We start from the raw sequence: 21,598 nt of genomic DNA, 5'->3' as shown, positions 1-21,598 counted from the left end.
AAGCCGCAAACAAGGGGTAGCACACGCACAGTGTAGATGTAGCGGCTCTTGCTCGACAAATTCTTGTTGCTCTGATGCATGACTGAGCCGTGAATGAGGACGAGATCGCCTTTGCCCGCCCAATGCAGCCAACATCAGCATGTGCGCCACAAGAAGAGGGGAGCTGTAAGGGGGGGGGGGGGAAGAAGGAGGAGGGGGCAAACTCACCCGGCTCGCATTCCTCCATGACCGCCTTGCCCGCATCCCACGGCTCTTCTTCCGCGGTGGCGAGTTGCACAAACTCCGTACCGCCTGCCTGCGCTCTCACAAAGCGGCGATTGACGCCGCGCTGCCTGCCCAGCCGCTGCTCCTGGCCGTCGTCTCGCGGCCTGCTCGCCTCTTGCAGCTGCGCGCCTGGCGCGTGCCGATGGCTGCCCTTGATGAAGCTCAGCGCGCCATTCGTCGCCGTGCATTGCTCCAATGCAAACCAGAGGCCCAGTGCGCTGGGTGTGTCGGTGTAGAGAAAGGTAGAGTCGTTGTGCGGCCGCACCTGGCCGCCGATCTCGGGCTGCTTGCAGATGACCATGCTCTGCAGCACGCGCGGCGACGTGTGCGTGTGCAGCGAGCGCACGAGGGCGGCAATGCGCGGCGAGAAGGAGAGGGCGTGGAAGGTGGGATCGAGGGCGTGCAGTGCTTGCCTCGGGGTGTGAGCGAAGGAGAGGCAGAGGAAAGAAGGGCAAACGCACCATGCCCGACCTTGTTGACGCTCAGCTCGGGCGCGCGCGTCAGCTGCCCCTGCGCGACGGCCTCCTCCTCGAGGAACCAGCGCACCTTGTCGCCCGAGTCGAGAAAGTAGTCCTGTGCTTGCCATCAGTCTCTCTCTCTCGCCGCATGCCGCCATACTCACATCGCCTACATGGCGCGCCTCGCCCTCGTCCTCGTCGCCCGTGGCGAAGCGCGTGAGGGGATGGTGGGCCGGCTGGAAGGCCTGCACGAGCTGCTGCGCACGTGCGAGGGGCGCAAAGGCGTCGAAGAAGGAGCGCAGCACGAGATAGCCGTCGCGCTGGAAGTGCGCCAGCTGCGCGGCGGAGAGGGCGCCGTCGGCGGCGCACGAGGCGGACATGGCGAGAGGCGGTGGGGGAGAGAGAGGCAGCGAAGGCCACGGTCCGTGCATTGATGGAGGCGAGCGTGGGAACATCTGCACCCCCCCACGCGCGCTCCCTGCACTCGTACGGCAGAGCGTGTAAATTGACGCGTCTTGCCACTCGCGGGCACTGCGCCAGTCTTAGTGTGATGCACCGCCGGCCTGCAGGCGGCGTGGCGAATCGGGGCGCCTGCTGCAAAGGCACGCTGCTGGCCACAGTGCCGAGTTCGCGCTCGCCCTCCTTTCTTCCTGCCCGCCACATCTCCCTCTCCCCTCTCCCCTTCCATCCCATCCCACGCAATGCCGCCTCGTCGCAGTGCCCGTGCCTCAGCCGCGGGCTCTGCGCCTGCGCCTGCGCCCGCTGCGCAGCGCTACGCCGACTCGCCCGAGTCGCCCGCCACCACCACCGCCACCACCACGGCCCCAGCCTCGGGCCTCTCCACGCCCGCCACCAGCGTCGGCGGCGCTGCCTCTGTCGCTGCTCGTCACGTGCGTTGCCGTCGTCCTTGTCCACGACCCTCTGCATCAACCACACTGACACCTTGCTGCTTGCAGCCGCGCGAGGGCAGCCTCGACTCGTACGCCTCGTCGGACGGCAGTCTGCCCGAGCGTCGCTTCGCCGTCATCCCGCCGCTGCCCGCAAGCCGCAAGCGCAAGGCGGCAGCGCCCGTCTTTGCCGCCGCCGCGCCCGACGCGGCCGAGGCAAGCGGCGGCAGCGACATCGAGTTCGTCTCGCATGCCGCGGCGCCCAAGGTCAAGGCCGAGCCCAAGCGCAGCCTGCGCCGCACCAAGCCGCAGCGTGTCGTGTCGCCTGAAGACGATGGCTTCCTCTCTGGCCCTTCGCTCGGCGACGCCAGCTTCAGCGGCGGCGGTGGCGGCGGATTCTTCGCTGCCGACGCTCCGCACGACGAGCCGCCCGCGAAGAGTGCCGCGCGTGGCAACAAGGCCGTGCCGCGCCGCATCGAGGCGCTGAAGCCCCTGGCGGAGCTGTACAGCGACGAGGAGGAAGAGGCAGAGACGACGCGGCTGCTCGCACAGTCGCGCGCGGCGCGCGCAGGAGAGACGCCGCGCCAGCTCGCTGCGCTCACCGCCAACGCCAGCGCCAATGCCCCGAGCTCGGGCTCGCGCCCGCGTCCCGCGCGTGCGGCGCGGCCGAAGAGCTTCAAGGGGCTGCTGAGTGAGGATGAGGAGGCCGTGGCGGACTCCTGGGACGCTCTCTCCGAGGCCCTGGCGCTGCGTCTGCAGGCGGAAGAAGACGAGCGTGTCGGTGCGGGTGGCTTTGTCAAGCATGAAGGCGGCTTCGACGACGACGACGACGACGGAGGATCAGACTTTGGCACGCCTGCTCCCCGCGCCGGCCCCTCGCGCATCAAGGCTGCTGCGGCGCCGAAGCCTCGCGCTCGCGGCCGCGCGACGAAGAAGGCGCGCATCGAGACGTCGGAGGAGTACGAGGCGCCGCTGCTCGGCAGTGATCTGAGCGATGCGCCGAGCGACGACGAGGGCGCCGAGGGCCTGCAGGAGGATCAGCGCTGGGAGACTGCCATCCAGCGCGAGAAGCGCCTGAAGCGCCGCAAGACGAAGAAGGGCAAGCAGAGCCAGGTGAGTGCAGCGTCTGCGAGCGCCGCAAGGCGAGACGCGCAGCGCCATGCAGCACGTTTGGCTGATTACGCATTCCAAACCGCCCACCAGTACGAGCGTGCGCACGGCCAGTTCAGCGTGCATCATCCCGAGCTGGCCACCGTGTGGACGGACCTTGCGGCCACTGCCGAGCCGGTGCCGCAGCAGGCGGCGCAGCCCGAGGGCCTGACGATCAAGCTGCTGCCGTTCCAGCTCGAGGGCCTGCACTGGCTCAAGGCGCAGGAGGCCAGTGCCTGGAAGGGCGGCCTGCTCGCAGACGAGATGGGCATGGGCAAGACGATCCAGATGATCTCGCTCTTCCTCAGCGACCGCAAGAAGCCCGTGCTCGTCGTCATTCCGACGGTGGCGATCATGCAGTGGAAGAATGAAATTGCAAAGGTGAGTGAGGGCCCAGGCGTGTGCCGTTGCTGCAGCTTCGCTCACACCTTGTCCCCCCGCCGCAGTACACGGAGAACTTCAAGGTGCTCGTCTGGCACGGCTCGGACCGCGAGACGGATGCGGCCGAGGTGCAAAAGTACGACGTGGTGCTGGCGACGTACGCCGTGCTCGAGTCTTCCTTTCGCAAGGAGCACCAGGGCTTCAAGCGCAAGGGCGTCACGATCAAGGAGCCGAGCGCCGTGCACGCCATCCACTGGCACCGCATCGTGCTCGACGAGGCGCACAACATCAAGGAGCGCTCGACGAACACGGCCAAGGCGGCCTTTGAGCTCAAGGGCACGTTCCGCTGGTGCCTCTCCGGCACGCCGCTGCAGAACCGCGTGGGCGACCTGTACTCGCAGATCAAGTTTCTCGGCGGCGACCCGTTCTCCTTCTACCTCTGCAAAAAGTGCCCCTGCAAGTCGGCGTACTGGTCGTTTGAGAACAACCGCTACTGCCGCACGTGCGGCCACACGGCCATGTCGCACGGCAACTTCTGGAACCAGGAGGTGCTGAAGCCGATCCAGCGCGGCGGCGCCTCGCACGGCGAGGGCGGCGATGCGTTCAAGCGCATGCGCCTGCTGCTCAGCCGCATCATGCTGCGGCGCACCAAGATTGAGCGCGCCGACGACATGGGCCTGCCGCCGCGCACGATTGTCGTGCGGCAGGACAAGTTCAGCGAGGAGGAGGAGGACCTCTACACGAGCCTCTACCAGGAGGGCACGCGCAAGTTCAACACCTACCTCGACCAGGGCACCGTGCTGAACAACTACAGCAACATCTTTACGCTGCTGACGCGCATGCGGCAGATGGCCTGCCACCCCGACCTCGTGCTGCGCTCAAAGACGGGCATGGCGGCAAAGATGCTGGGCGAGGCGGCGGGCGAGGGAGTGCATGTGTGTCGGCTGTGCACGGACGAGGCAGAGGACGCCATCATGTCCAAGGTGCGTTCGGGCCTTGCCTTGCTCCCGTCTCGACACACACTCCGCTGACGCGTTCGCTCCCTGCAAGTGCCGGCACATCTTCTGCCGCGAGTGTGTGCGCACCTACTACGAGAGCAGCACGGCCGAGGGCGGCGTGCCCGACTGTCCGCAGTGCCATGCGCGCCTCACGATTGACCTCGAGCAGGAGGAGCTCGAGCCGCCGGCGCAGCTGGCCGAGCATCAGAAGGGCCGCCAGGGCATCCTGGAGCGCCTCGACATGGACAAGTGGCGCTCGAGCAGCAAGATTGAGGCGCTGGTGGAGGAGCTGGAGCGCAGCAAGCGCGATGACAGCACAACAAAGGTGCGCCTGCCCCCCCTCCCCCCCCCTCGCCCCTGCTTGCCATCTCCATCTCTCACTGCTGATTACCTCCTCGCGCGCGGGCAGAGCATCGTCTTTTCGCAGTTCGTCAACTTCCTCGACCTCATCGCGTTCCGCCTGCAGCGCGCGGGCTACAAGATCTGCCGCCTCGAGGGCGGCATGTCGCCGCAGGCGCGCGACAATACGATTCAGCACTTTATGAAGAACGCCGACGTCACGGTGTTCCTCGTGAGCCTCAAGGCGGGCGGCGTGGCGCTGAACCTGACCGAGGCGTCGCGCGTGTATCTCATGGTGAGGCGGCGGCGCGCGCGCGTTCCGGGAGAGACCCAAGCGTGTTTCCATGCGATGCTGATGCTTTGGCTGCTGCGGCGCGCCGATACAGGACCCGTGGTGGAACGGCTCGGTGATGGCGCAGTCGGCCGACCGCATCCACCGCCTGGGCCAGTATCGCCCCATTGTCATCCGCTACATGGTCATCGAGGACAGCATCGAGTCGCGCATGTGAGTTGTTGTCTCTCTCTCTCTCTCCCACTCCTCTGCTCTTGTCCCTGGCTGAAGCTGTTTGCCCCCGCTGCAGTCTGGAGCTGCAGTACAAGAAGCAAAACATGATCAACGCCGCCCTCTCGTCGGACGACGCGGCGATGAGCCGCCTCTCCGTCGCCGACCTGCAGTGCGTCTTGTGTCCGCTCGCTCGCCATTTTTGGACGTTCTGCTTACCTACCCCACCCCCCTCTCTTTCGTTTGCAACAGGTTCCTCTTCCAGCTCTAGGCCTCTCTCGGCCTCTCTTCGCGGCACGTCACCTTTCTCACGACCCGACACACGCACGCGCGCACAGCGCACATACACGCACACCGTTCCCAAGACTTGGCTCCCCTGTTCTCGCATGTAGCACCGCCACCGACCTCTAATGACGACCTAGCCGTGACCTCCACTGCTGCCTGGTGCTTCGAGCTTGAGAGCCGAGAAAAAGCGACGAGAGTGGGCGCGCCCCCGCCGGACGTGACAGCAACCTTGGAGCCCGCGCCACCGCGTGTTGGACGTGCCGCGGCCCAACTCTCGCTGCTCCACACCCGCTCTGGCTGCGCCTGCCGCTGCGCCCGGGCCACCAGCGCATGGCGCTCGACGCTTTGCTGAGCTGAACGCTGAGCCTTTTGCCTTCTCTCCATCATCCACTGCATCTCCAGCCCCGCCCGCCGGCATCGCGCTCTCCTCGCGGCAAGAGTCGCCCGGCCGTCGCGCAGAGGTGCCGTCGCCTCAGCTCTGCCAGCGGGGCGCCGAGGCGCATCAGCCGCTCTCACGTGCGCGCGTCCGTGGCCTGCTCCACAGGCGGCGCCGAGCTCGCAGCTGCGACTCTGCTCTCAGCCACTCCCTCGCAACGCTTCCAAACTCGACCACTTGCTTCTCTGCTCCCTCTCATTGGCGCACGCTCGTGCGCTTCCTCGAGGCTCGTCTCGCCCCTCCTCGGCGCACGATGCCGCAGACCTACCTCGGCGGCTACACGCTCGCCTACGCCTGGCCACAGGCCGCCTTCGGCGTGCTGCACAAGTATCCCAATGCGCAGACCACACACGTCACCTCCGTCGATGTGATTGAGCAGCGCTTCGATGCCGCGTCCGGCCTGCTGCGCCTCGAGCGCATTCTGGGTGTCGTGCAGGGCGCGCCGGGCTGGGTGACGCGGGTGAGTGGGGCGCGGCGGGGCAGACTGGCAGAGAAGCGAGAGCCCTCCCTCAGGGAAGCTGACACGGCCGCACGCGCGAGTAGCTGCTGGGCGGCCCGGACGAGACGTTTGTGAGGGAGGTGGTCATGATTGACCCGGCCAGCTCGCTGCTCGAGATGACGTCGACAAAGTGAGTGTTGACGCACTCACTTGCGCCCCGCCCGGCGTGCTCACACGTTCCTGCCAGTCTCACGCTCTCGCAGTTCCTCCTCGTCAAAGAGTACATCACGTACACTCCAACGGCCGGCGGCGGCGTCGCGCAGCCGTGCGGCACGCAGTTCAGCCAGCGCGCCCTCATCCAGGCCGGCAATCTGGGCCTCGCGGCCGTGGCGCGCAAGGTCGAGGGCTGGAGCGTGAGTCGCTTCGGGAGCAATGCGGCAAAGGGCAAGCTGGGCATCGAGGAGGTGCTGCGCAACATGTGGAGCAACGCCAGTGCCCAGGCGTCAGGTGGAGCACGTCTGTGAAGGATGCCAGAGAGAGAAATGCCTAGGATTTGGAAGAGGGTCCGGCGCGGGGCGCGTGCTGGGGGAGAGGGAATGAGGGAGGTGTAGAGATACAGATGCAGAGAGAAGTCGTGAGTGCGTGAAAGAGAGTCAAGGTTGTGACTAGAAGACAGAGGGCAGTGCCTCGGGCTGGACGACACCGCCAGCAGGTGGCTGTGGCGTGCCGCTCGCGGCCCGCTGCGGCGTGCCGGTGAAGTACGAGTCTGGTGCGGGCAAGGCGACGTCAGCCTCGTGCAGCAGATGCCACTGCCCTCCCCTGGCGGCTCACTCATCGAGGCGCTGAAGCGCGCGGCGTAGTCGCGCGGCGGCAGGATGGTGACGTTGTCCTTGTTGCTCTTGAGCGCCCGCTTGCCCGAGCTCTCGAGACTCTTGGCCAGCGTCCACGCGCCGATGATGTCGACGATGCGCGTCTGGATGCGCGGCGCCGGCGCCTCGACGCTGCTGCCGCGCTGCTCGCCGTCGTCGGCTGTCGTCGGCTCGGTGACGCCGAGCAGCAGCGAGTAGTCCATGATCTGCGTCTGCTGCAGGAAGTGCAGGTCGTTGGCAATGGCGCGCTGGAAGAGCTCCTTGTGCGCCTCGGGCACGTGCGGTGCGTGGAACACTGGCAGCGCCAACTTGCGTCAGCGATGACATGGCGACACGAGATGCTGTGCGCGAGGACTCACTGTCGAGCCACTCGGCGTCCCAGAGCACGGGCGAGCCCGTCTCTTCTGCCACGGCGCCGCCGGGCTTGGTGCGGCGGTCGCGGATGCCCTTGAGGTCGAAGCGCGCCATCTGAGTAGGAAGCATGAGCAAGCAGCCCTAACCGCGAGGCACGCTGCGCGACGCCTCACCTCCTTGCCAGTCCACAGATTCTCGAGCAGCATGATGTTCATCTTGAGGCGCGTGTCGCCGCCGACCTGCTTGATCTTGAGGCTGTACACGCCGGCAATCTTGACGAGCAGCGTCGGACAGTCCTGCAGCAGGGCGGTCAGCAAGCACACACTTGAGCTTGCTCATGCTGCCGGCACGCACATTCACCGCCGCGTTCATCATGTAGCGCAAGTAGGCCGGCGCAAATTCGCTGCACCCTCGCGTCAGCACTTGCCACGCGCAGCCGTCATGGCACAGGCAACTCACAGGAAGGCCTCCTTCTCGTCGACGGACCACACCGTGAGCAGCTGCTTGGCGACGAAGCGGTCGTCGTGCGTCTTGAAGAAGGCGCTCTTGCTCTTGCCGCCGCTGGCCGTCCACATGACACAGCGGCTCAGACTCTCGGCATAGTCGGCGTCCTCGATGCCCCAGCGCTGCCGCAGCGTGGCAAAGTCCTGCGCGAACCAGCTGACGCACGAGAGCTTCGTGGAGCCGTGGAAGACGTTGTGCTTGATGTGCTCGGCAATGGCTGGCGCCGAGTGCCGCGGCACGGCAGCAGCGCTAAGCACGCCCTCGCCAAGGCCGCCTGGCGTCGCGCTGCCGCTCGACACGGGCAGCCCGGAGGTCATCGGCGGCGGCGTGAGTCCCAGCGTGCCCTCGGAGGCGATGCGCTGGCCGTGGTCTGCAACAGCCTCCGCCTTCGGCTCGCGCACGCTGTTGAAGCCGTCGTTGCGATTCCACAGCGGGCCAAGCGAGACACTGGCAGCAGAGCTCTCCGCAAGAGATGCCGAGTCGACAGACGAGTCTCCGTTGAGATCCCGGCTGAACAGCGAGGCGAGCGACGGCGGCTGGCCGGACACCTGCACGACCTGCGCGCGGAACGTGCTATTCGTCCCGGCCGAGCTGATCGAGCCGTCGAAGCGGTGGTTCTTGCCAGGCGCGAGGCGGCTCGCCGGCGGCGTCGCCTCGCTGTTGTGGTCGTCCAGCGAGCGGGGCGAGAGCGACGAGAGGCAAGACTGCGTGTTGGCCGGCTCGCTCGGCTCCACCGCGCGTCCATCATCGAGCACCGTGTCTGCATGGCTTGACGAATCGCTCGAGTGACTGGCGAGCGGCGCAGCTCCCTCGGCCTCCGCGGCGTGCGGCCGCGTCTCGGAAGTGGCCGAGATGGTGGACCCCACGCGCCGCAGCGTGAGCGACAGAATCGACTGCTCGCGTCCGCGCCGCTTGCGCTTCATCGCCACGCGCACCGGCTGTGCGTCGTGGAAGATCTCGTCAAAGTCCGGATCCAGCTGGCCAGAGGCGGCCGAGCGCTGCGACTGCTCGCTGAGCGCCAGGGATGGCGCGCCCGAGCTCGACGACAGCTGAGAGCCGCTCGCACCAGGAACGACGCTGGTGCGCCAGTTGAGCACGCGCTGCTCGTGCTCTGCCTTGGCGGCGTGCCCGCCTACCTCGTGCTGATAGTCGCGCGAGGAGAGCGAAAAGGCAATGATGCTCAGCGGCTCGTCCTCGCGCACGACGTGGCGCGAGCCGGGAAAAGTGTGGAGGCCTCGCGCAAAGTATTCTGGCTCGTCGAACTCGAGCGGGCCGAGAGTGAGAAGCTCAGCCTTGGTGAGGTGCTGCAGGGTGTGTGTCAGTAGTGTAGAGCCATTCGGGTAATCTGCGGCACCCACCTTGCGCGCCCAGGCGTTCAGGCGGTTCTTTGCCGACTTGGCGCGATCGTTGAACGCCTTCCGAACGTCGTTGACGATGTCGGCTGCAGAGCAGGCGTCAGACCACGATCCTCCAATGTAGCGCGGCATCATTTACCGTCTGTCTCTTTCAGCGAGTCGTAGAGGTCGAACTCGTGGCTGGTCAGCGATAGGCGCAGCTTGTTCAGCAGCGACAGCGGCTCCATGGATGCGCTGCCCCACGAGCCAGAGTCCAGCGTCGGCGTAGTTGGATCGCCGAGAAAGTCAGTCTCTGAGGCCTTGCTCAGACTCTTGGGCGGCTTGATGGTGCGGCCCTTGTCGTCGAGCTCGCGCGCCACAAAGAGATGCTCCAGGCTCGTGATCTGCGCCTTGACGGTGGTGAAGAAGTTCTGGATCTCGAGGCGCGTCTTGTCGAGCAGAGGCGCGGTGCGCGAGCCCCCGGTCCGTAGCGAAGCTGAGCCTTTGGCGCCGCGCGATGCCTTGTCGCTCTTCTGGCAGAAGATCGAGGGACCCTCGATGGCCAGCTGGTACACCGTGAGCGGCTGCGTGGAGATTTTCACCAGTACTCGTCCCATGCGGAAGGCGCGGACGAAGTCGTGGCGCTGCGCTGCCTGCAGCCGCTTGAGCACGACAGCCTGCGCCGCTGGCACGCCATTCTGTAGCGCCGGGTGGTACAGTAATGCCTCGAGGTACCGGGCAAAGGACATGAGGTACGTGGCCTGAGTGCGGAGTCAGCATCATCGATGCGCATCGCGGTCGCGCAATGGCTCACCTGGGGCATGAGGCGCGCCTTGGTATGCTCGCCGCTCCGCGCATCGACAGTCCACATCCACAGGCCATGCCGCTGCGACGTGAGCTGGCCTGTGGCAGCCTTGACGCCGCCCTCGATGGCAGACACGGCCGTGTCGGCCGCGGCAACAGCGGCGCGTGCGCTGTCCGCCTCCATGTGCAGCGCCGCGACGATGGCCGCCACGTCCTCCTTCTCCTCGGTGGCCGCTTGTACAGCAGCACTTTCGTTCTCAGCATCTTCGCGCAGCAGCTCGGGCGGCAGCAGCTGGGCAATGACACTGACGCGCTGCTGCCCGTGCGTGTAGTGAATCGCATGGCGCTGCGGCGCCAAGGTGGACGGAGCTTCGCTGCTGCTGCTGAGGCGCGGCTGCGCCGTGCGTGTCGCACGCTCGCTCTCCTGCTGCTTGACGCGTGCACACATCTCTTCGATGAGCTGGCCGAGCGGCACGTCGCGTGCTTGCCCTTCGCGCGCATAGAAGCGCACCTCTTCGCGCGCGAGGCTCTGGTCGCTTGAACAGCCAGTCGGGCCGACGTGGCTGGACGAAGACGGAGCGGCCGGGACAGCGCCAGCCGTGCCCTGCGCCACATCGTGGTGCTTGGCAAAGCCGACCAGCGTAGATCCCTCGACGAGGAAAGGGAGATGTTGGGCAGCTTTGAAAGCCTGTGCGTACGCTGCGCCCGTCAGGCTCTTGTCGGCGTCGGCCTTCCACAGCGCCGCCAGCTCGGGTGAGGTCGTGAGCGGCGCCGGACCCAGCCGTGCCGGGACCGGCGCGGGCACAATCGCGGGTGAAGGCAGTACCTTCTCTGGCAGTGAAGGCGCGCGGCGGCGTGCTGCGTCCGGCGTCTCGTCCTGCTCGCCCTTGTCGTCCTCCTTCAGGGATGCCCAGCGAGACGCATGCTCGGCCTCGCTGCTCGCAGCCGACGTGCCTTTGCTGAGGCTCGAAGTAAAGAGGCGGCCCAGGCGAGCGACACCATAGCTCGACTCGTGCGGCGTGCCAGTACGTGACTGGCGGCTGGCGCGCGAGCCGAGGGCACTGCCACTCCCGCTGTCCTCACGAGTGCGTGAGCGCGGGAAGCCGATGCTCGAGCGCACCGAGGTAGGGCCCGGTGAGCCTTCGGCAGTCGGCACACGCTCGAGCATGCCGCTCGCGGAGCTCTTGTGCGCGTGTCGACTTCCACCCTCAGCCCTAGACGGCCCTCGCAGTGCCGCACTGACAGCCTGGCCCACGCCCCAGAAGCCCGCGCCCCAGCGGCGCGGCGAGCGCAGCTCGTCGGTGACAGTGATGTCCGAGTCTGCCGTCGACGCATCGGACGGCTCGCGCGAGCGGAGGTCGTGCGCCAGCGACGATGTGCGCGGACGCGGCACGACGGGCTCTGTCGCCGGCTGCGGGCGTGGTGCGCCTACTGATGCAAGCAGCGCAGCTTCGAGCAGCATCGACGTGCCGGCATAGAGCTGGAGCTAGCGGTCAGCAAAGTTCGGCGATGCGGCTCGCATCCTAGCTCACCAGAATCTCGAGCGCCTCTCGTGTCCACTTTGCCTCTTCGTCGTCTTTGAGGTACAGCACAAGAGTGCCGCCCACGCGTCGTACGCGCGTCTGATCGGACGCGCCCTGCCCACCGCGATTTGCAGGTCCATCGCCCAGCAGCTCCGGCCCATCAAAGATGCCATCGTGCCACTCCACGAGCGGCGGTGGCCCTGCAGTGTCATTGTCCTCGAGCGCTGCGCCGCGGCCCCGCATGGTGCGCTCGCCGTGGCCGACATGCGTGCGCAGACAGACGCGCGCCACGCAGACGCGAGCTGCCGCTGAGCACTGCGTGCCCACACGCTCGAGCCACTCGCGATTGGCGCGTTCGAGCGCCTCGGTCTCGGCCTGCGCTGCGGCGTCGAAGCTGACGGGGCGGGCAGAGCTGGCGTGCGAAGCGAGACTGGTGACGCTCGGACGTCTTGATGGAGCGCGCGACGTGCCGCGACTGCTCGCGGACCCCTGGCTCTCCGCGCGCACAGCGGCGGCCAGGGACGCACCGGCCGCTGCGCTGAGCGAGGCCATGGCGCGACTGCTGCCGGTGCTGTGAGGCAGCGGCGAGGGGCCTGGTCGTGCTGCCGCAGTCTTCGGCGGCGATGGTGGAGTCGAGCCATTGCCGCCAGTGTTCAGTGCCGTTGTGGCTGTCGGCCCTTTCATGAGCAGAGCTGGTGCCGCACCTTTGTTCTTGCTCGGCTTTGCTGCCTCCTTGGCGGCATCCTCTGGCACGGCTGGCGCTGGTGCCGGCGGCTCGCTCGACGGCTCTGTCGGCGGCACAGTCGGGAGCGGAGAGTAGGAGCGCACGAGCCACGCAGCGTTGGCCAGCATGCGCACCGCCACATCGCGCTTGCGGACGCGAGCCTCTCCCTCTGGCCCCGGCGCACGCGGCCCGGGCGCAACGATGTCCTCGTCGTAGCGTGGGCCCAGAAAGCTAGCAGCGGTCATGACGCTCGGGCTGGATGCGCCTAGCGCTGCCCAAGGTAGACGAGGCCAGCGGCTCGACGAAGGTGCGGGCGTGGCGCCAATCGAAGCGGCGCGCAGCGACTCCTCGGCGCGCCAGCGCATGGCGGCGGTGCGTTGGAGGGCGCTCAGCGTGTCAGGCGCAGAGAGACTCTTGCATGCAGCAGCGACGGCATCGAGCAGTGCGGCCGAGAGCTCCTGCGAGTGTGCCTGTGTGCTGCGGCCTGCGTCGTCCTCGTCGGGCGCCAGGTGCGCGAGGATCTGACGCAGATGCTCCATCGACTGCGCATCGAGGCCTGCGCCAGTCTGCACGTCGTCCGGCTCGTCTGGCAGCGGTTCGCTCTCCGGCAGCTCTTCGGGCAGCCAGGCGAGAGCACGCAGGCCGGGCGGCGAGGCGCTGCGCACGGGCGCGCCGAGCAGCTGCTCCTGCTCCTCGATGCCCGGCGCCAGCGCGCCCGGCAGCTCGGGCAGCGGCTTGCGGATGAGGCGGCGGCGCGTCGGCAGGCTGAGCTCGATGGCGGCGCGGCGCGCGCGCGCAGAGACGCCGCTGGTGCTGTCGAGCGACACGTCGCCCACGTCGTCGTCGTGCAGGCACGAGGCGGTGGGTGTGGAGGGCGAGGCGAGTGCGCCGGATGGCGAGCTACTGCTGCTGCTGCTGCTGGCGTGCGCCTCGCCCTCGCGCAGGTGCGCTGTGCGCGAGGGGCGCGGCGTCTCCAGCGACATCGCAGGCCGGGCAGAGCACAGGGCGAGGTGGTGGTGGTGATGGGGCAGGTGCGAGCACGGCCCCTGAGCGCGTGCGGGAGGCGGCTGCGGCGCTGCGCCTCATGCACGCCCGGGGCGCGGGGCGCGCGCGTGGAAGCGCATGCCGCTCCCGCCTCTCTGCCGCCTCTATCGAGAGCTGCCCCTCTGGTTTCTCCTTCGACAGAGCGCAGTCAGCGCACCAGCTAGCTGACTCTCCATTCAGGTGCGTCGCGGCGCTCTGGCCTACCTGCGGCCGGCGGCAGATGTCTCATCGTCACAAACAGACCGTGGGACCGTGCGCGCCGCGCGCGCGGCGCCTCCTCTCGAGCTCCGCTCTCGGTGTTGGTTTCGCGCGCGCTTGCGCCTCTTTCGCGATCCGCCGCGAGGCGCGACTCGTCCTTCGCTGGCCAGATGCTGCGCCTGGCATCACATCTTGCGCAAGAGGAAGCGCCGGAGAAGACGCACAACGCCGATGAGCAGACATGCCGAGCGCGCTGCCACGAGTCGTCGAGGCGCTGAGGCGGCAGCGCTGCGGGCGCGGACGCATCGTGAGTCTCCTTTGCAGCGTCGAGCCAAGCTCGCACTCGTCCGTCTACCCTCGAGCCGTGCTGTCTGCCTCACTCTGCAGGCTGGGCCCTGCGCAGGCGCATAATCTGTGCTCGCGAGCCAGCGAGGTGCACCACCCAGACTGTCCACCCCACGGCCTCCTTGGGCGCCGCTCTGCGGTGGGCCACGGTCGGCAGCCCCATCGGCGTGCCGCGCGCCTGCCGGCTGGCGCCCACTCCTCGCTTCTCCTCCCTCCTGCCTTGCCTTGCCGTCGAGTTTCGCCGCTGCCGCCGCCGCCGCCAGCCGACGTGTGCTCAAAGCTCGTCTCGAGCCCCTTTTGCACGCCCCGATGCGCAGCCAGAGCGGCAGATGGCCTGAGCTGGCATGCGCAACGGCCGCGGACCCCCTGCAGCGCCCAGCAGCCGCGAGCGGCGCACCAACACAAGGCACACGAGCACGCGACGCGCGCCAGCGAAAGCCACGCGCGCGCAGGAGCGATGCACGGCAGCATCAGCAGGCACAGGCAGGCGGGCAGCGCTCAGCACTTCTCGATATCGATTCGACGTTTGGACCCTGGACACGCCGCAGTTCTGAACTGCGCTCCTGCTCCTGTCAGCGGCTGATCCGCACTCGCTCCATAAAGAGCCACCGCCGCCCGCTCGCCGCCGCTCTCCTCCCACCACCACCCCCATCCCGTCCGCACGATGCCGCAGCCCGCCGCCGTGCCGCTCTTCGAGCCGCGCCTCGGCAGCGCCCTCCACATCCGCCAGGCGCGCCATCTCGTCGTGCACGCCTCGCACCTGCCTGCGCCCGGCGGCGGCTCGCTGCAGGCCTGGCACAGCGCCGCGGCCAGCGACGCCGCTGCCGGCGGCGACTCCAGCGCCGAGTGGTCGGCGGTGCCCTTCGTGGCCGCGCCGCACAGTTCGGGCGCCGTCGCGCGCGTGCCGCTGGCCGACGACGCCGAGACGCGCATCACCTATCGCCTGCTCGCCGACGAAGGCAGCGTGACGTGGTTCGGCGACGAGCACTCCGACATCCGCGTGCACAGCAGCAGCAGCAGCAGTAGCGGGGCGGCGTCGCTGCCGCTGCTGCGTGACGTGCTGCACACCGAGCTGCAGCTCGTCGCCGGCGAGGACGGCGTGGCGCGCCTCACTGCGCCCGCTGGACGCTCGCGCTTTGCCGCAGTCGATGGCGTCTCGCAGGTCATGGCTCTGGAAAGCACACAGTGAGTGTGCCAAAAGCTTCTTGGATCTGACCTGCTGACGCTGTGTCAGGCGCACATGGCACACTTCGCGTCTGTGCGCTCCAGCAGAGCTGTCGTCCGAGACAGAGGCGCCGGTGCTTCTGCTGCGCCTAGAGCTGCCGAGTCCAGCGGTGCTCGTCCTCGTCGCCTTGTCCGACACGCAGGCCTCGTCTGGTCTCGTCAAGGCCCACGGCCCGCACAGCAGCGCCTTGGGTCTCGACATCATCGCCTCGCCCACCCTCGGAGCTCAAGCACAAGGCACGGTCCTCGCAGCGCTCTGCACGCCGTCTGACATGCAAGCCACTGTCTCGCGCGTGCTGGACGCCGCGCGGGTGCATCTCATCCAAGCAGAGCAGCTGGCATACAGCCTGCGTCCGCGTCTCTCTGCGCCAGTCAGCCCGGACCGCCTCAGCGACAGCGGCGTCTTCTGCGACGAGAGCAAGGACAGCGCGTCAGGAAGCACCGCTGAGCCCTCAGAGGCAGGCGACGAGCCACTTGCGACTGGTGCACGCAGCCCTGCCGACGAGCTGCCAAGCCCGACACTGACAGGTCCGGGACCTCTGGACGCGAGCCGAGGACTGGCGCTGTGCACGTGGGAGGCGCTGTCGCACCAGCGGCCGTACTTGTCAATGGTGCTGGACGCCCTCGCCGCGCTGGAGGAGCGAGCGCCGGGCGCCACAACTGCCCTGCTGCTCGACGACGGTTGGGCGTGCACCAGCAGCTCTGGCTTCGGGCGCGGCCGTCTCGATGCTGCTTGTCTCGACCCGGCGCTGCTGGACGCGCCGGCGCCTGAAGACCCCGACGCGCTGGCCAGCTACATCTCGGCCGTGCACGAGCGCTTCCCAGCGGTGCGCGACTTTGGCGTCTGGCTCACGCTCATCGGCTACTGGGACGGCGTTTCGGCGGAAGAGTACGGACCGCTGCAGCGCGCCACGCTGCAGGGACCCGATGGCCCCTGTGAGGCACTCCTGCCGGCGATCGAAAGCCTCGACGCCTTCTGGGACAAGACGCTCGGCGGACTTGCGGAGGCCGGCGTCACGTTCGTCAAGCTCGACGCGCAAGGCGAGCTCGCCAGCATGCGCCTCGAGGGCTCCTCGAGCTTCGGCTCCGAAGAGGCTCTCTACGTGCGGGCGGCGCAGCGCGCCTTCGACACAGCAGCGAGCCGGCATCTCGGACCGAACGCAGTTATCCACTGCATGGCGATGGGCAAGGGTCAGCCAGCGTCACTCCGTGCGCTGGCTCCAGCAAGCACAGGCCAGTGGCGCTCGACGGACGACATTGTGCCTGGCCACACCGACGCCGCTCGCTGGCTGCTCGTGCACGCCGCACGCATCGTGATGCTTTTCGACGGCTCTCATCAGCCCGACGCCGACATGCTCTGCACGAGCAATGTGGGCGCCCTCGAGGCGCAAGCGCAGGCTCGCTTCCGCGCCGTGTACTCTGGCGCGCGCATCTTCACCTCCGACCGTGCCAGCGCCGAACGCGAGGCTGCAGATGCGCTGCAATCTCTTCTTGCGCCCACGCGCAGCAAGTCCGGCATCATCGCAGCGACTCGACCCCTGCAGGCCCAGGACGCAGCGCGCCTGTTGCCTGGCTCCATGTGGGAGGACGTCACCTCGAACGCCGACGGAGCCGCGCTGGTTGTGGCTCAGCCTCGGCAGCTGGCTGAGCAGGTTGCCGTCAGCAGCATCGCCGCCTTCAACGTGCGCGCGGGAGATGCAAGCACCGTTGGCACGCTCCGGACTTGCGACATCGCAGACGCCCTCGCCGGCAGCTCAGCGCACGACGTCGCAGTGTGCGACGCCAGCTGTGAGGACTTCGCCGTCGTCACCCAGGCAGAGCTGGCCGCCCAGTCCGATCGCCTCGGCTGCGCGCCCGTGCTGCCGATTCGACTGGCGGTTGGCGAGAGCAGGAGCTGGAGTGTTGCCCCGCTGCTCGCCCTCGGCGACGATGTGCAGGCTGCGTGCCTCGGTCTCAAAGACAAGTACCTGCCGCTTGCGGCGCTGCGCTCGCTGCGCACATCCTCAGTGCAGGCCAAGCCGCAGACGCTCTCTCTCGTGCACAGCGCACCGACATTCCAGGGCCTCAGCCCCTCGGCCATTCTGCTGGCCGTCATGCTCATCCTGACGAACACGCTGCACGCCATCTCGTCGCACTTCATGCTTCTGGCGCCGCTACGCCGCATCCTGCTGCTGGTGCAGACGCAGCTGGCCCGCCGTGCTTCCGTCGTGCCGGCACAGCTGCGCGACTCGCACGTCGTCGTCGACCGCCAGGAGCGCTCCCTGGCGTTGCGCTCGGCCCCGCCGACGCAGAGCGCCAAGCGCCAGGAACTCGTGGCGCTCGTCGACCGTGCTGGCACGCTCGTGTTCTTCCTCTCGCGGGCGGCTACGCCGCGCATCACGATCGACGACGTGCCCGTCTCTCTCTCGCACATCACCACCCGTGCCGTCGCCGCGGGCCTCGTGGTGGAGCTCGACATGCTCGCTGCCTGTGCGGCACCTGAAGTTGCGTCGCAGTCGCGCGCCGACTGCTGCTGGGAGGTGCGCCTCTCGCTCGAGTAGTCTTACGTCTGCCGCCTCTCAACCCCTATCATGACTTGCAACGACGTGCCTTGACGATGACTGCCGCGAGCTCGGCCGCTCGGAAATGTGTGAGGCGGAAGCTACGGCGGCGATGCCCCGAGCGCACGTTCGCGTCGCGCTTCGCATGCAGGCACGCCGGAGGCGCGCGGGCGAAAGAAGGATGCCGCCGGCGAGGCGGCGCCAAGGGTGCGCCGCCGGCGGCTCGGCGCCGCACGCGGCGCGCTCGCTCACCCTTCCATCGTCCAGACGTGCAGAGCCCTGCAGCTCCTCAAGACGCCCGGCGACTGCCAGACGCAGAGTCGCCTTGCGGTCTGCGTCCGTGCTGCTCTTCGCCGGGCACACCACCACTAGACGTGCGCATGTCTTGCGGACGCCGGGCGCCGGGCCGCGAGGTATAAAGAGAGCCACACCGAGCCTGCGACGATGCAGCCACCACTCAAGCTCTTTACGATGCAGCTCTGCACACTCCTGACCCTGGTCGTGAGCCTCGTGGCCGCCGCACAGCTGCCGCTGGTGCAGGCGCAGCGCATCGGCGATGTCGACGGCGACCGGGCGCTGCACGCTGGCCTGCCGCCGCACATCTTCCAGCAGATGGGCCAGTACAGCCCGCGCTACCTCGTCGGCCATGACAGCCAGATGGCGCCGCCCGGCTGCAAGGTCGACGTCGTCAGCACCCTCGAGCGCCACGGCGCCCGGCACTTCACCGACGGCGCGCTCAAGCGTGCAAAGGCGACCGTCACCAAGCTGCAGGCGTCGCTCAAGACGGCCCAGCGTGTGCCGCCCGAGATGGCCTTCATCCTCGACGCCCAGCTGCAGAAGGAGACGTCGTCGCTCGTGCCCTACGGCGCGCTGCAGGCCTGGTATTCGGGCAAGACGGCCGCCGCCACGTACCCCGAGCTCGCACGCAGCACGCCCTTCGTTCGCGGCTCCGGCGACGTCGCCAGCGGCAACGACCGCGTGATCCTCACGGCGCGCTACTGGCGCCTCGGCTTTGAGGGACACCCGTTCCCGACAGGCAACATTTCCACTTCGGACCAGGTGCGCAACGCGCCGAACCTGCCGCAGACAGACCTCGACATCTCCGAGCTCCCCGGCAAGAACAACACGCTCGACGTGAGCACGTGCACGGCGGAGAACAACCTCCCGGCCAGCCAAGGCGAGGACGGCGCGCAGGCGCGCTACGGCAACTCGACGGTGCTCCCGACGATTGGCGCACGCCTGCAAGAGGTGCTGCAGCGGGCGGGCGCCGGCGCCGTGAACCTCACGTACACAGACGTGCTGAACATCGGCAATCTGTGCTCGTTCGAGACGCTCGGCCGCGCCAGCGTCGTCGACGGCCAGCTGCGCCTCGACGGCGGGCGCATCAGTCCGTGGTGCGGCATCTTCCGCGACAACGAGTGGAGCATCTACGGCTACGCCAACGACGCCGGCAAGTACTACGGCGCCGGCTACGGCAACCCGTTCTTCAAGGCCCTCGGCGAGGGCTGGATCCGCGAGCTGTTTGCGCGCTTCGAGTCACGTCTGCCAGCGCCGGGCGCCAGCCTGAACTCGACGCTCGACGGCTCGTCCGCGGTGAGCCCTTCTCGCATCTTGACGGCCAGAGCAGCCTGCTGACTCGCTCGCTCGGCAGACCTTCCCGGTGCCGGACCACACGCGCGTGTTCTTCGACGGCACGCACGACAACAGTGAGTCGCTGAAGCCGCCTCTCCTCCAGCCCAGCACTGACACTTCGCTAGACATCGGTCCGATTGCCGCCGCCTTTGGCCTCTTTGACGGGCCAAAGCTCTCGACGGACTTCCACGCCGAGCGTGCTCCGCACCGCTGGGTCTTCTCGCAGATCGGCCCGCTGCAGGGCAAGATCACCTTTGAGAAGCTCTCGTGCGCCGGCAGCCGCTCGCCGTACCTCCGCGTGCGCGCCAACGGCGCCGTGCAGAGCCCGCGCGGCGCCTCGTGGTGCCCGCGTCCGGACGCACGCGCCGCTCAGGGCCTCTGTGCCGTCGACGTCGTCCACAAGGCGCTCGCATTCGTAAACTCAAACGAGGAGTGGGCCAAGTGCGACGCATGAAATGACGTTGCCTGCCATCAGGCCGCGGCAGCTTGGAGCAGGGCAGCCACGCGCTCGTCGATGTCGGCCGCCATGTCGTAGCGGTTCATCTCGGCAACCGTGAGCTTGTCCTTGCGGCCCGCAGGCTCGTTGGGCGCCAGGCTGCTGAAGCCGATGCGCTCGTTGAGGTCCTCCAGGCTGACGATGGGGTGAGCAAGGCGTGTTGAACGGGCCGCGCCTGCACTCACGCGCGAGCACTGGCATCCTGAACTTTAGTGGCGCGAGGCTTGCGCACCTGCTCGTACAGCGCGAGGCCCTTGACAATGTCAGTCGTGAGGCCGGCTTCGGCGTGCTTGCGCGAGAAGATGAGGCCGAGCGCCGCGGCGTCCTCAAGTGCCTGGCACGCGCCCTGCGACTGGTGCGGCATCATCGGGTGCGCCGCATCGCCGAGCAGCGTGGCGCGGCCCTGCGACCAGAACGGGTACGGCTGGTGCACGAAGAGCACCCAGGGGCGGCGCTCGATGGACGCGCGCAGCAGAGTGACGACGCGCGGGTCCAGCGTGGCGTACTGGCCCGCAAGCAGGTCGTCGATGGCTGCCTCGCCCCACGTGAAGCCCTCCTCGTGGTGGTTGGACTGCTCCGTGGGCATGAAGCAGTAGAAGCTGCAGCGAGCGTGAGGAGCGCTGGGCGTCCGACACGCTGTGCGACTCACCTGAGGATCTCGCCGCCTGCGCACGGCGACATGACGATCTTGTAGTATTGCCACACTGGCGTTAGTGCTGAAGAGTGAATGCGGGTCGAAGCATCTCACCTGGCTGAGGCCAGGCACGCCCGGATAGCCACCCCAGAATTGGATGGCGGGATCGTTGGCCCAAGCCAGGCCGAGCGCCTCGACCTCCTCGCGCGAGACATTGCAGCGGTAGCACGTCTGCGGCGCCGGGCGCGAGTCGGGCACGATGCCGAGCGCCGAGCGCAGGGCCGGGGGGATGCCGTCGCTGCCGATGATCATGTCGGCGCTGATGTGCTCGCCGTTGGCGAAGCTGGCGGAGCCGGCGGCGGCGTCGAGGGAGACGAGCGTGTAGCCGGTCAGAAGCTTGGCGGGCGGACCAGCGCCGTCTGGAGAGGTCGCTGCGTCCAGGAGCATCGCATGCATGTCCTGGCGGTGGTACCTGGCGGCCCCTCGTCAATAAGGGCCTGCGCTTGCGGGCGGAACCTATGCTCACATCGCGTACTCGCATCCCCATTCGCTCTTGTATCCCTTCAGGTCGTACTCGGCACGCACGTCGCCGCTCTGCCACTCGCGCATGGTGAGCTTGAGGAGCGTGACGGGCTTGCCGGCGGCCGTGTCGACGTCCCAGGCCTTGAGCCAGCGTGCGCCATTCGCGGCGCAGGACAGCGACGCGCCGACTTCACCGGCTGCAGAGCGACGCTCGTAGATGGTGCACGCGTGGCCCTCGCGGCGCAGTGCGACGGCGGCGGCGAGGCCACCGATGCCGCCGCCGACGATGGCAACGTTGAGCGGACGCCAGGCGAGCGTGGTAGCAGGCATGCCGTGCGGAGGTGTGGTGAGGAAGAGACGGTGGTGCCGGCTGCTTCGTCAGGGCCGAGGCGTCGCTTCTTAAGTGCGTGCTCGCGGCCGATAAGCCAGGCGCGAGCCCATGTCCAGGCTGTAGTGTGCTGCTCAGCCGCAGCTGCAGCATGGCTCGACGCGAACACGGCTGCCAGATCTCTTGAAGCCGTCCGAGGCAGGCAGAGAGAGGATGGCGCAGGCTTGGCGGCGTGCTCGCAGCGCGGTGCTCCCACGCAACGCTCGGCGGCCGGCTCTCCGCGCGGCCCGCAGTCCGTCGTGTCTTCCTCGACCGGCGTTGGCTTATCATCTGCATCCTCCGGGTGCCGCCTCGTGCTTGCACGTGGTCGTCATTGATCAGTCTC

At 68.0% G+C, this 21,598-nt stretch overlaps 8 protein-coding genes across 8 annotated transcripts; 4 read left to right on the top strand and 4 right to left on the bottom strand.

Moving 5' to 3' along the window:
- Positions 1–17: 17 nt before the first annotated feature.
- On the bottom strand, positions 18–1,125 carry FA09DRAFT_351432 (phytanoyl-CoA dioxygenase; the record flags this gene model as incomplete). Its single annotated transcript, XM_025744826.1, has 4 exons — positions 887–1,125; positions 726–837; positions 208–672; positions 18–109 (listed from the first exon to the last, which is right to left on the bottom strand). Coding segments are annotated over exons 1-4 (885 nt in total), but the record flags the coding sequence as incomplete, so codon positions are not given.
- Positions 1,126–1,380: 255 nt separating this feature from the next.
- FA09DRAFT_331572 (hypothetical protein) lies at positions 1,381–5,413 on the top strand. Its single transcript, XM_025743079.1, has 9 exons — positions 1,381–1,612; positions 1,679–2,722; positions 2,813–3,139; positions 3,205–4,122; positions 4,190–4,462; positions 4,547–4,771; positions 4,863–4,981; positions 5,058–5,150; positions 5,231–5,413. Exons 1-9 carry the CDS (start codon positions 1,424–1,426, stop codon positions 5,247–5,249), a joined length of 3,207 nt encoding a protein of 1,068 aa, XP_025596242.1. The 5' UTR covers positions 1,381–1,423; the 3' UTR covers positions 5,250–5,413.
- A 539-nt stretch (positions 5,414–5,952) lies between these two features.
- On the top strand, positions 5,953–6,632 carry FA09DRAFT_285941 (MSF1-domain-containing protein; the record flags this gene model as incomplete). Its single annotated transcript, XM_025739893.1, has 3 exons — positions 5,953–6,159; positions 6,243–6,328; positions 6,386–6,632. Coding segments are annotated over 3 exons (540 nt in total), but the record flags the coding sequence as incomplete, so codon positions are not given.
- A 48-nt stretch (positions 6,633–6,680) lies between these two features.
- FA09DRAFT_331571 (hypothetical protein) lies at positions 6,681–13,270 on the bottom strand. Its single transcript, XM_025743078.1, has 10 exons — positions 11,536–13,270; positions 10,014–11,483; positions 9,360–9,960; positions 9,224–9,306; positions 7,821–9,169; positions 7,716–7,764; positions 7,535–7,657; positions 7,367–7,475; positions 6,970–7,302; positions 6,681–6,904 (listed from the first exon to the last, which is right to left on the bottom strand). The coding sequence occupies exons 1-10, from the start codon at positions 13,231–13,233 to the stop codon at positions 6,804–6,806; spliced, it is 5,916 nt and encodes a 1,971-aa protein (XP_025596240.1). The 5' UTR covers positions 13,234–13,270; the 3' UTR covers positions 6,681–6,803.
- Positions 13,271–13,806: 536 nt separating this feature from the next.
- Positions 13,807–14,416, bottom strand: FA09DRAFT_101215 (hypothetical protein). The gene has a single exon (XM_025738942.1). It carries the CDS (start codon positions 14,306–14,308, stop codon positions 13,844–13,846), a length of 465 nt encoding a protein of 154 aa, XP_025596239.1. The 5' UTR covers positions 14,309–14,416; the 3' UTR covers positions 13,807–13,843.
- FA09DRAFT_101095 (hypothetical protein) lies at positions 14,137–17,793 on the top strand. The gene is made up of 2 exons (XM_025738938.1): positions 14,137–15,022; positions 15,072–17,793. Exons 1-2 carry the CDS (start codon positions 14,502–14,504, stop codon positions 17,599–17,601), a joined length of 3,051 nt encoding a protein of 1,016 aa, XP_025596238.1. The 5' UTR covers positions 14,137–14,501; the 3' UTR covers positions 17,602–17,793.
- FA09DRAFT_101096 (phosphoglycerate mutase-like protein) lies at positions 17,794–20,072 on the top strand. The gene is made up of 4 exons (XM_025738939.1): positions 17,794–17,808; positions 17,869–19,194; positions 19,253–19,307; positions 19,359–20,072. The coding sequence occupies exons 2-4, from the start codon at positions 18,046–18,048 to the stop codon at positions 19,685–19,687; spliced, it is 1,533 nt and encodes a 510-aa protein (XP_025596237.1). The 5' UTR covers positions 17,794–17,808; positions 17,869–18,045; the 3' UTR covers positions 19,688–20,072.
- Positions 19,679–21,547, bottom strand: FA09DRAFT_101170 (FAD/NAD(P)-binding domain-containing protein). The gene is made up of 5 exons (XM_025738941.1): positions 20,890–21,547; positions 20,478–20,835; positions 20,379–20,416; positions 19,915–20,328; positions 19,679–19,864 (listed from the first exon to the last, which is right to left on the bottom strand). The coding sequence occupies exons 1-5, from the start codon at positions 21,213–21,215 to the stop codon at positions 19,705–19,707; spliced, it is 1,296 nt and encodes a 431-aa protein (XP_025596236.1). The 5' UTR covers positions 21,216–21,547; the 3' UTR covers positions 19,679–19,704.
- Positions 21,548–21,598: the final 51 nt, after the last annotated feature.

Source organism: Tilletiopsis washingtonensis, assembly GCF_003144115.1.
Source record: "Tilletiopsis washingtonensis strain MCA 4186 unplaced genomic scaffold FA09scaffold_19, whole genome shotgun sequence".
In the NCBI taxonomy this organism is placed as follows: Eukaryota; Fungi; Basidiomycota; class Exobasidiomycetes; order Entylomatales; genus Tilletiopsis; species Tilletiopsis washingtonensis.
The sequence above is the reverse complement of the archived record's forward strand: the minus strand, read 5'-3'. Positions and strand labels throughout refer to the sequence as shown.

Bases quoted from the DNA above. Each gene is read 5' to 3' on its own strand.
- FA09DRAFT_101095 (XM_025738938.1), top strand. From the start codon at position 14,502: ATGCCGCAGCCCGCCGCCGTGCCGCTCTTCGAGCCGCGCCTCGGCAGC. The intron at 15,023-15,071 runs GTGAGTGTGCCA...ACGCTGTGTCAG, and splicing joins ATGGCTCTGGAAAGCACACA to GCGCACATGGCACACTTCGC.
- FA09DRAFT_101096 (XM_025738939.1), top strand. From the start codon at position 18,046: ATGCAGCCACCACTCAAGCTCTTTACGATGCAGCTCTGCACACTCCTG. The intron at 19,195-19,252 runs GTGAGCCCTTCT...CTCGCTCGGCAG, and splicing joins CGCTCGACGGCTCGTCCGCG to ACCTTCCCGGTGCCGGACCA. The intron at 19,308-19,358 runs GTGAGTCGCTGA...ACACTTCGCTAG, and splicing joins CGACGGCACGCACGACAACA to ACATCGGTCCGATTGCCGCC.
- FA09DRAFT_101215 (XM_025738942.1), bottom strand. From the start codon at position 14,308: ATGCTGCCGTGCATCGCTCCTGCGCGCGCGTGGCTTTCGCTGGCGCGC.
- FA09DRAFT_101170 (XM_025738941.1), bottom strand. From the start codon at position 21,215: ATGCCTGCTACCACGCTCGCCTGGCGTCCGCTCAACGTTGCCATCGTC. The intron at 20,836-20,889 runs GTGAGCATAGGT...AGGGGCCGCCAG, and splicing joins TGGGGATGCGAGTACGCGAT to GTACCACCGCCAGGACATGC. The intron at 19,865-19,914 runs GTGAGTGCAGGC...CCCCATCGTCAG, and splicing joins CAGGATGCCAGTGCTCGCGC to CCTGGAGGACCTCAACGAGC.
- FA09DRAFT_331571 (XM_025743078.1), bottom strand. From the start codon at position 13,233: ATGTCGCTGGAGACGCCGCGCCCCTCGCGCACAGCGCACCTGCGCGAG. The intron at 9,961-10,013 runs GTGAGCCATTGC...CTCCGCACTCAG, and splicing joins AGGCGCGCCTCATGCCCCAG to GCCACGTACCTCATGTCCTT. The intron at 6,905-6,969 runs GTGAGCCGCCAG...TGCCCGCACCAG, and splicing joins GCGCTTCAGCGCCTCGATGA to ACTCGTACTTCACCGGCACG.
- FA09DRAFT_331572 (XM_025743079.1), top strand. From the start codon at position 1,424: ATGCCGCCTCGTCGCAGTGCCCGTGCCTCAGCCGCGGGCTCTGCGCCT. The intron at 4,463-4,546 runs GTGCGCCTGCCC...GCGCGCGGGCAG, and splicing joins GCGATGACAGCACAACAAAG to AGCATCGTCTTTTCGCAGTT. The intron at 4,982-5,057 runs GTGAGTTGTTGT...CCCCCGCTGCAG, and splicing joins GACAGCATCGAGTCGCGCAT to TCTGGAGCTGCAGTACAAGA.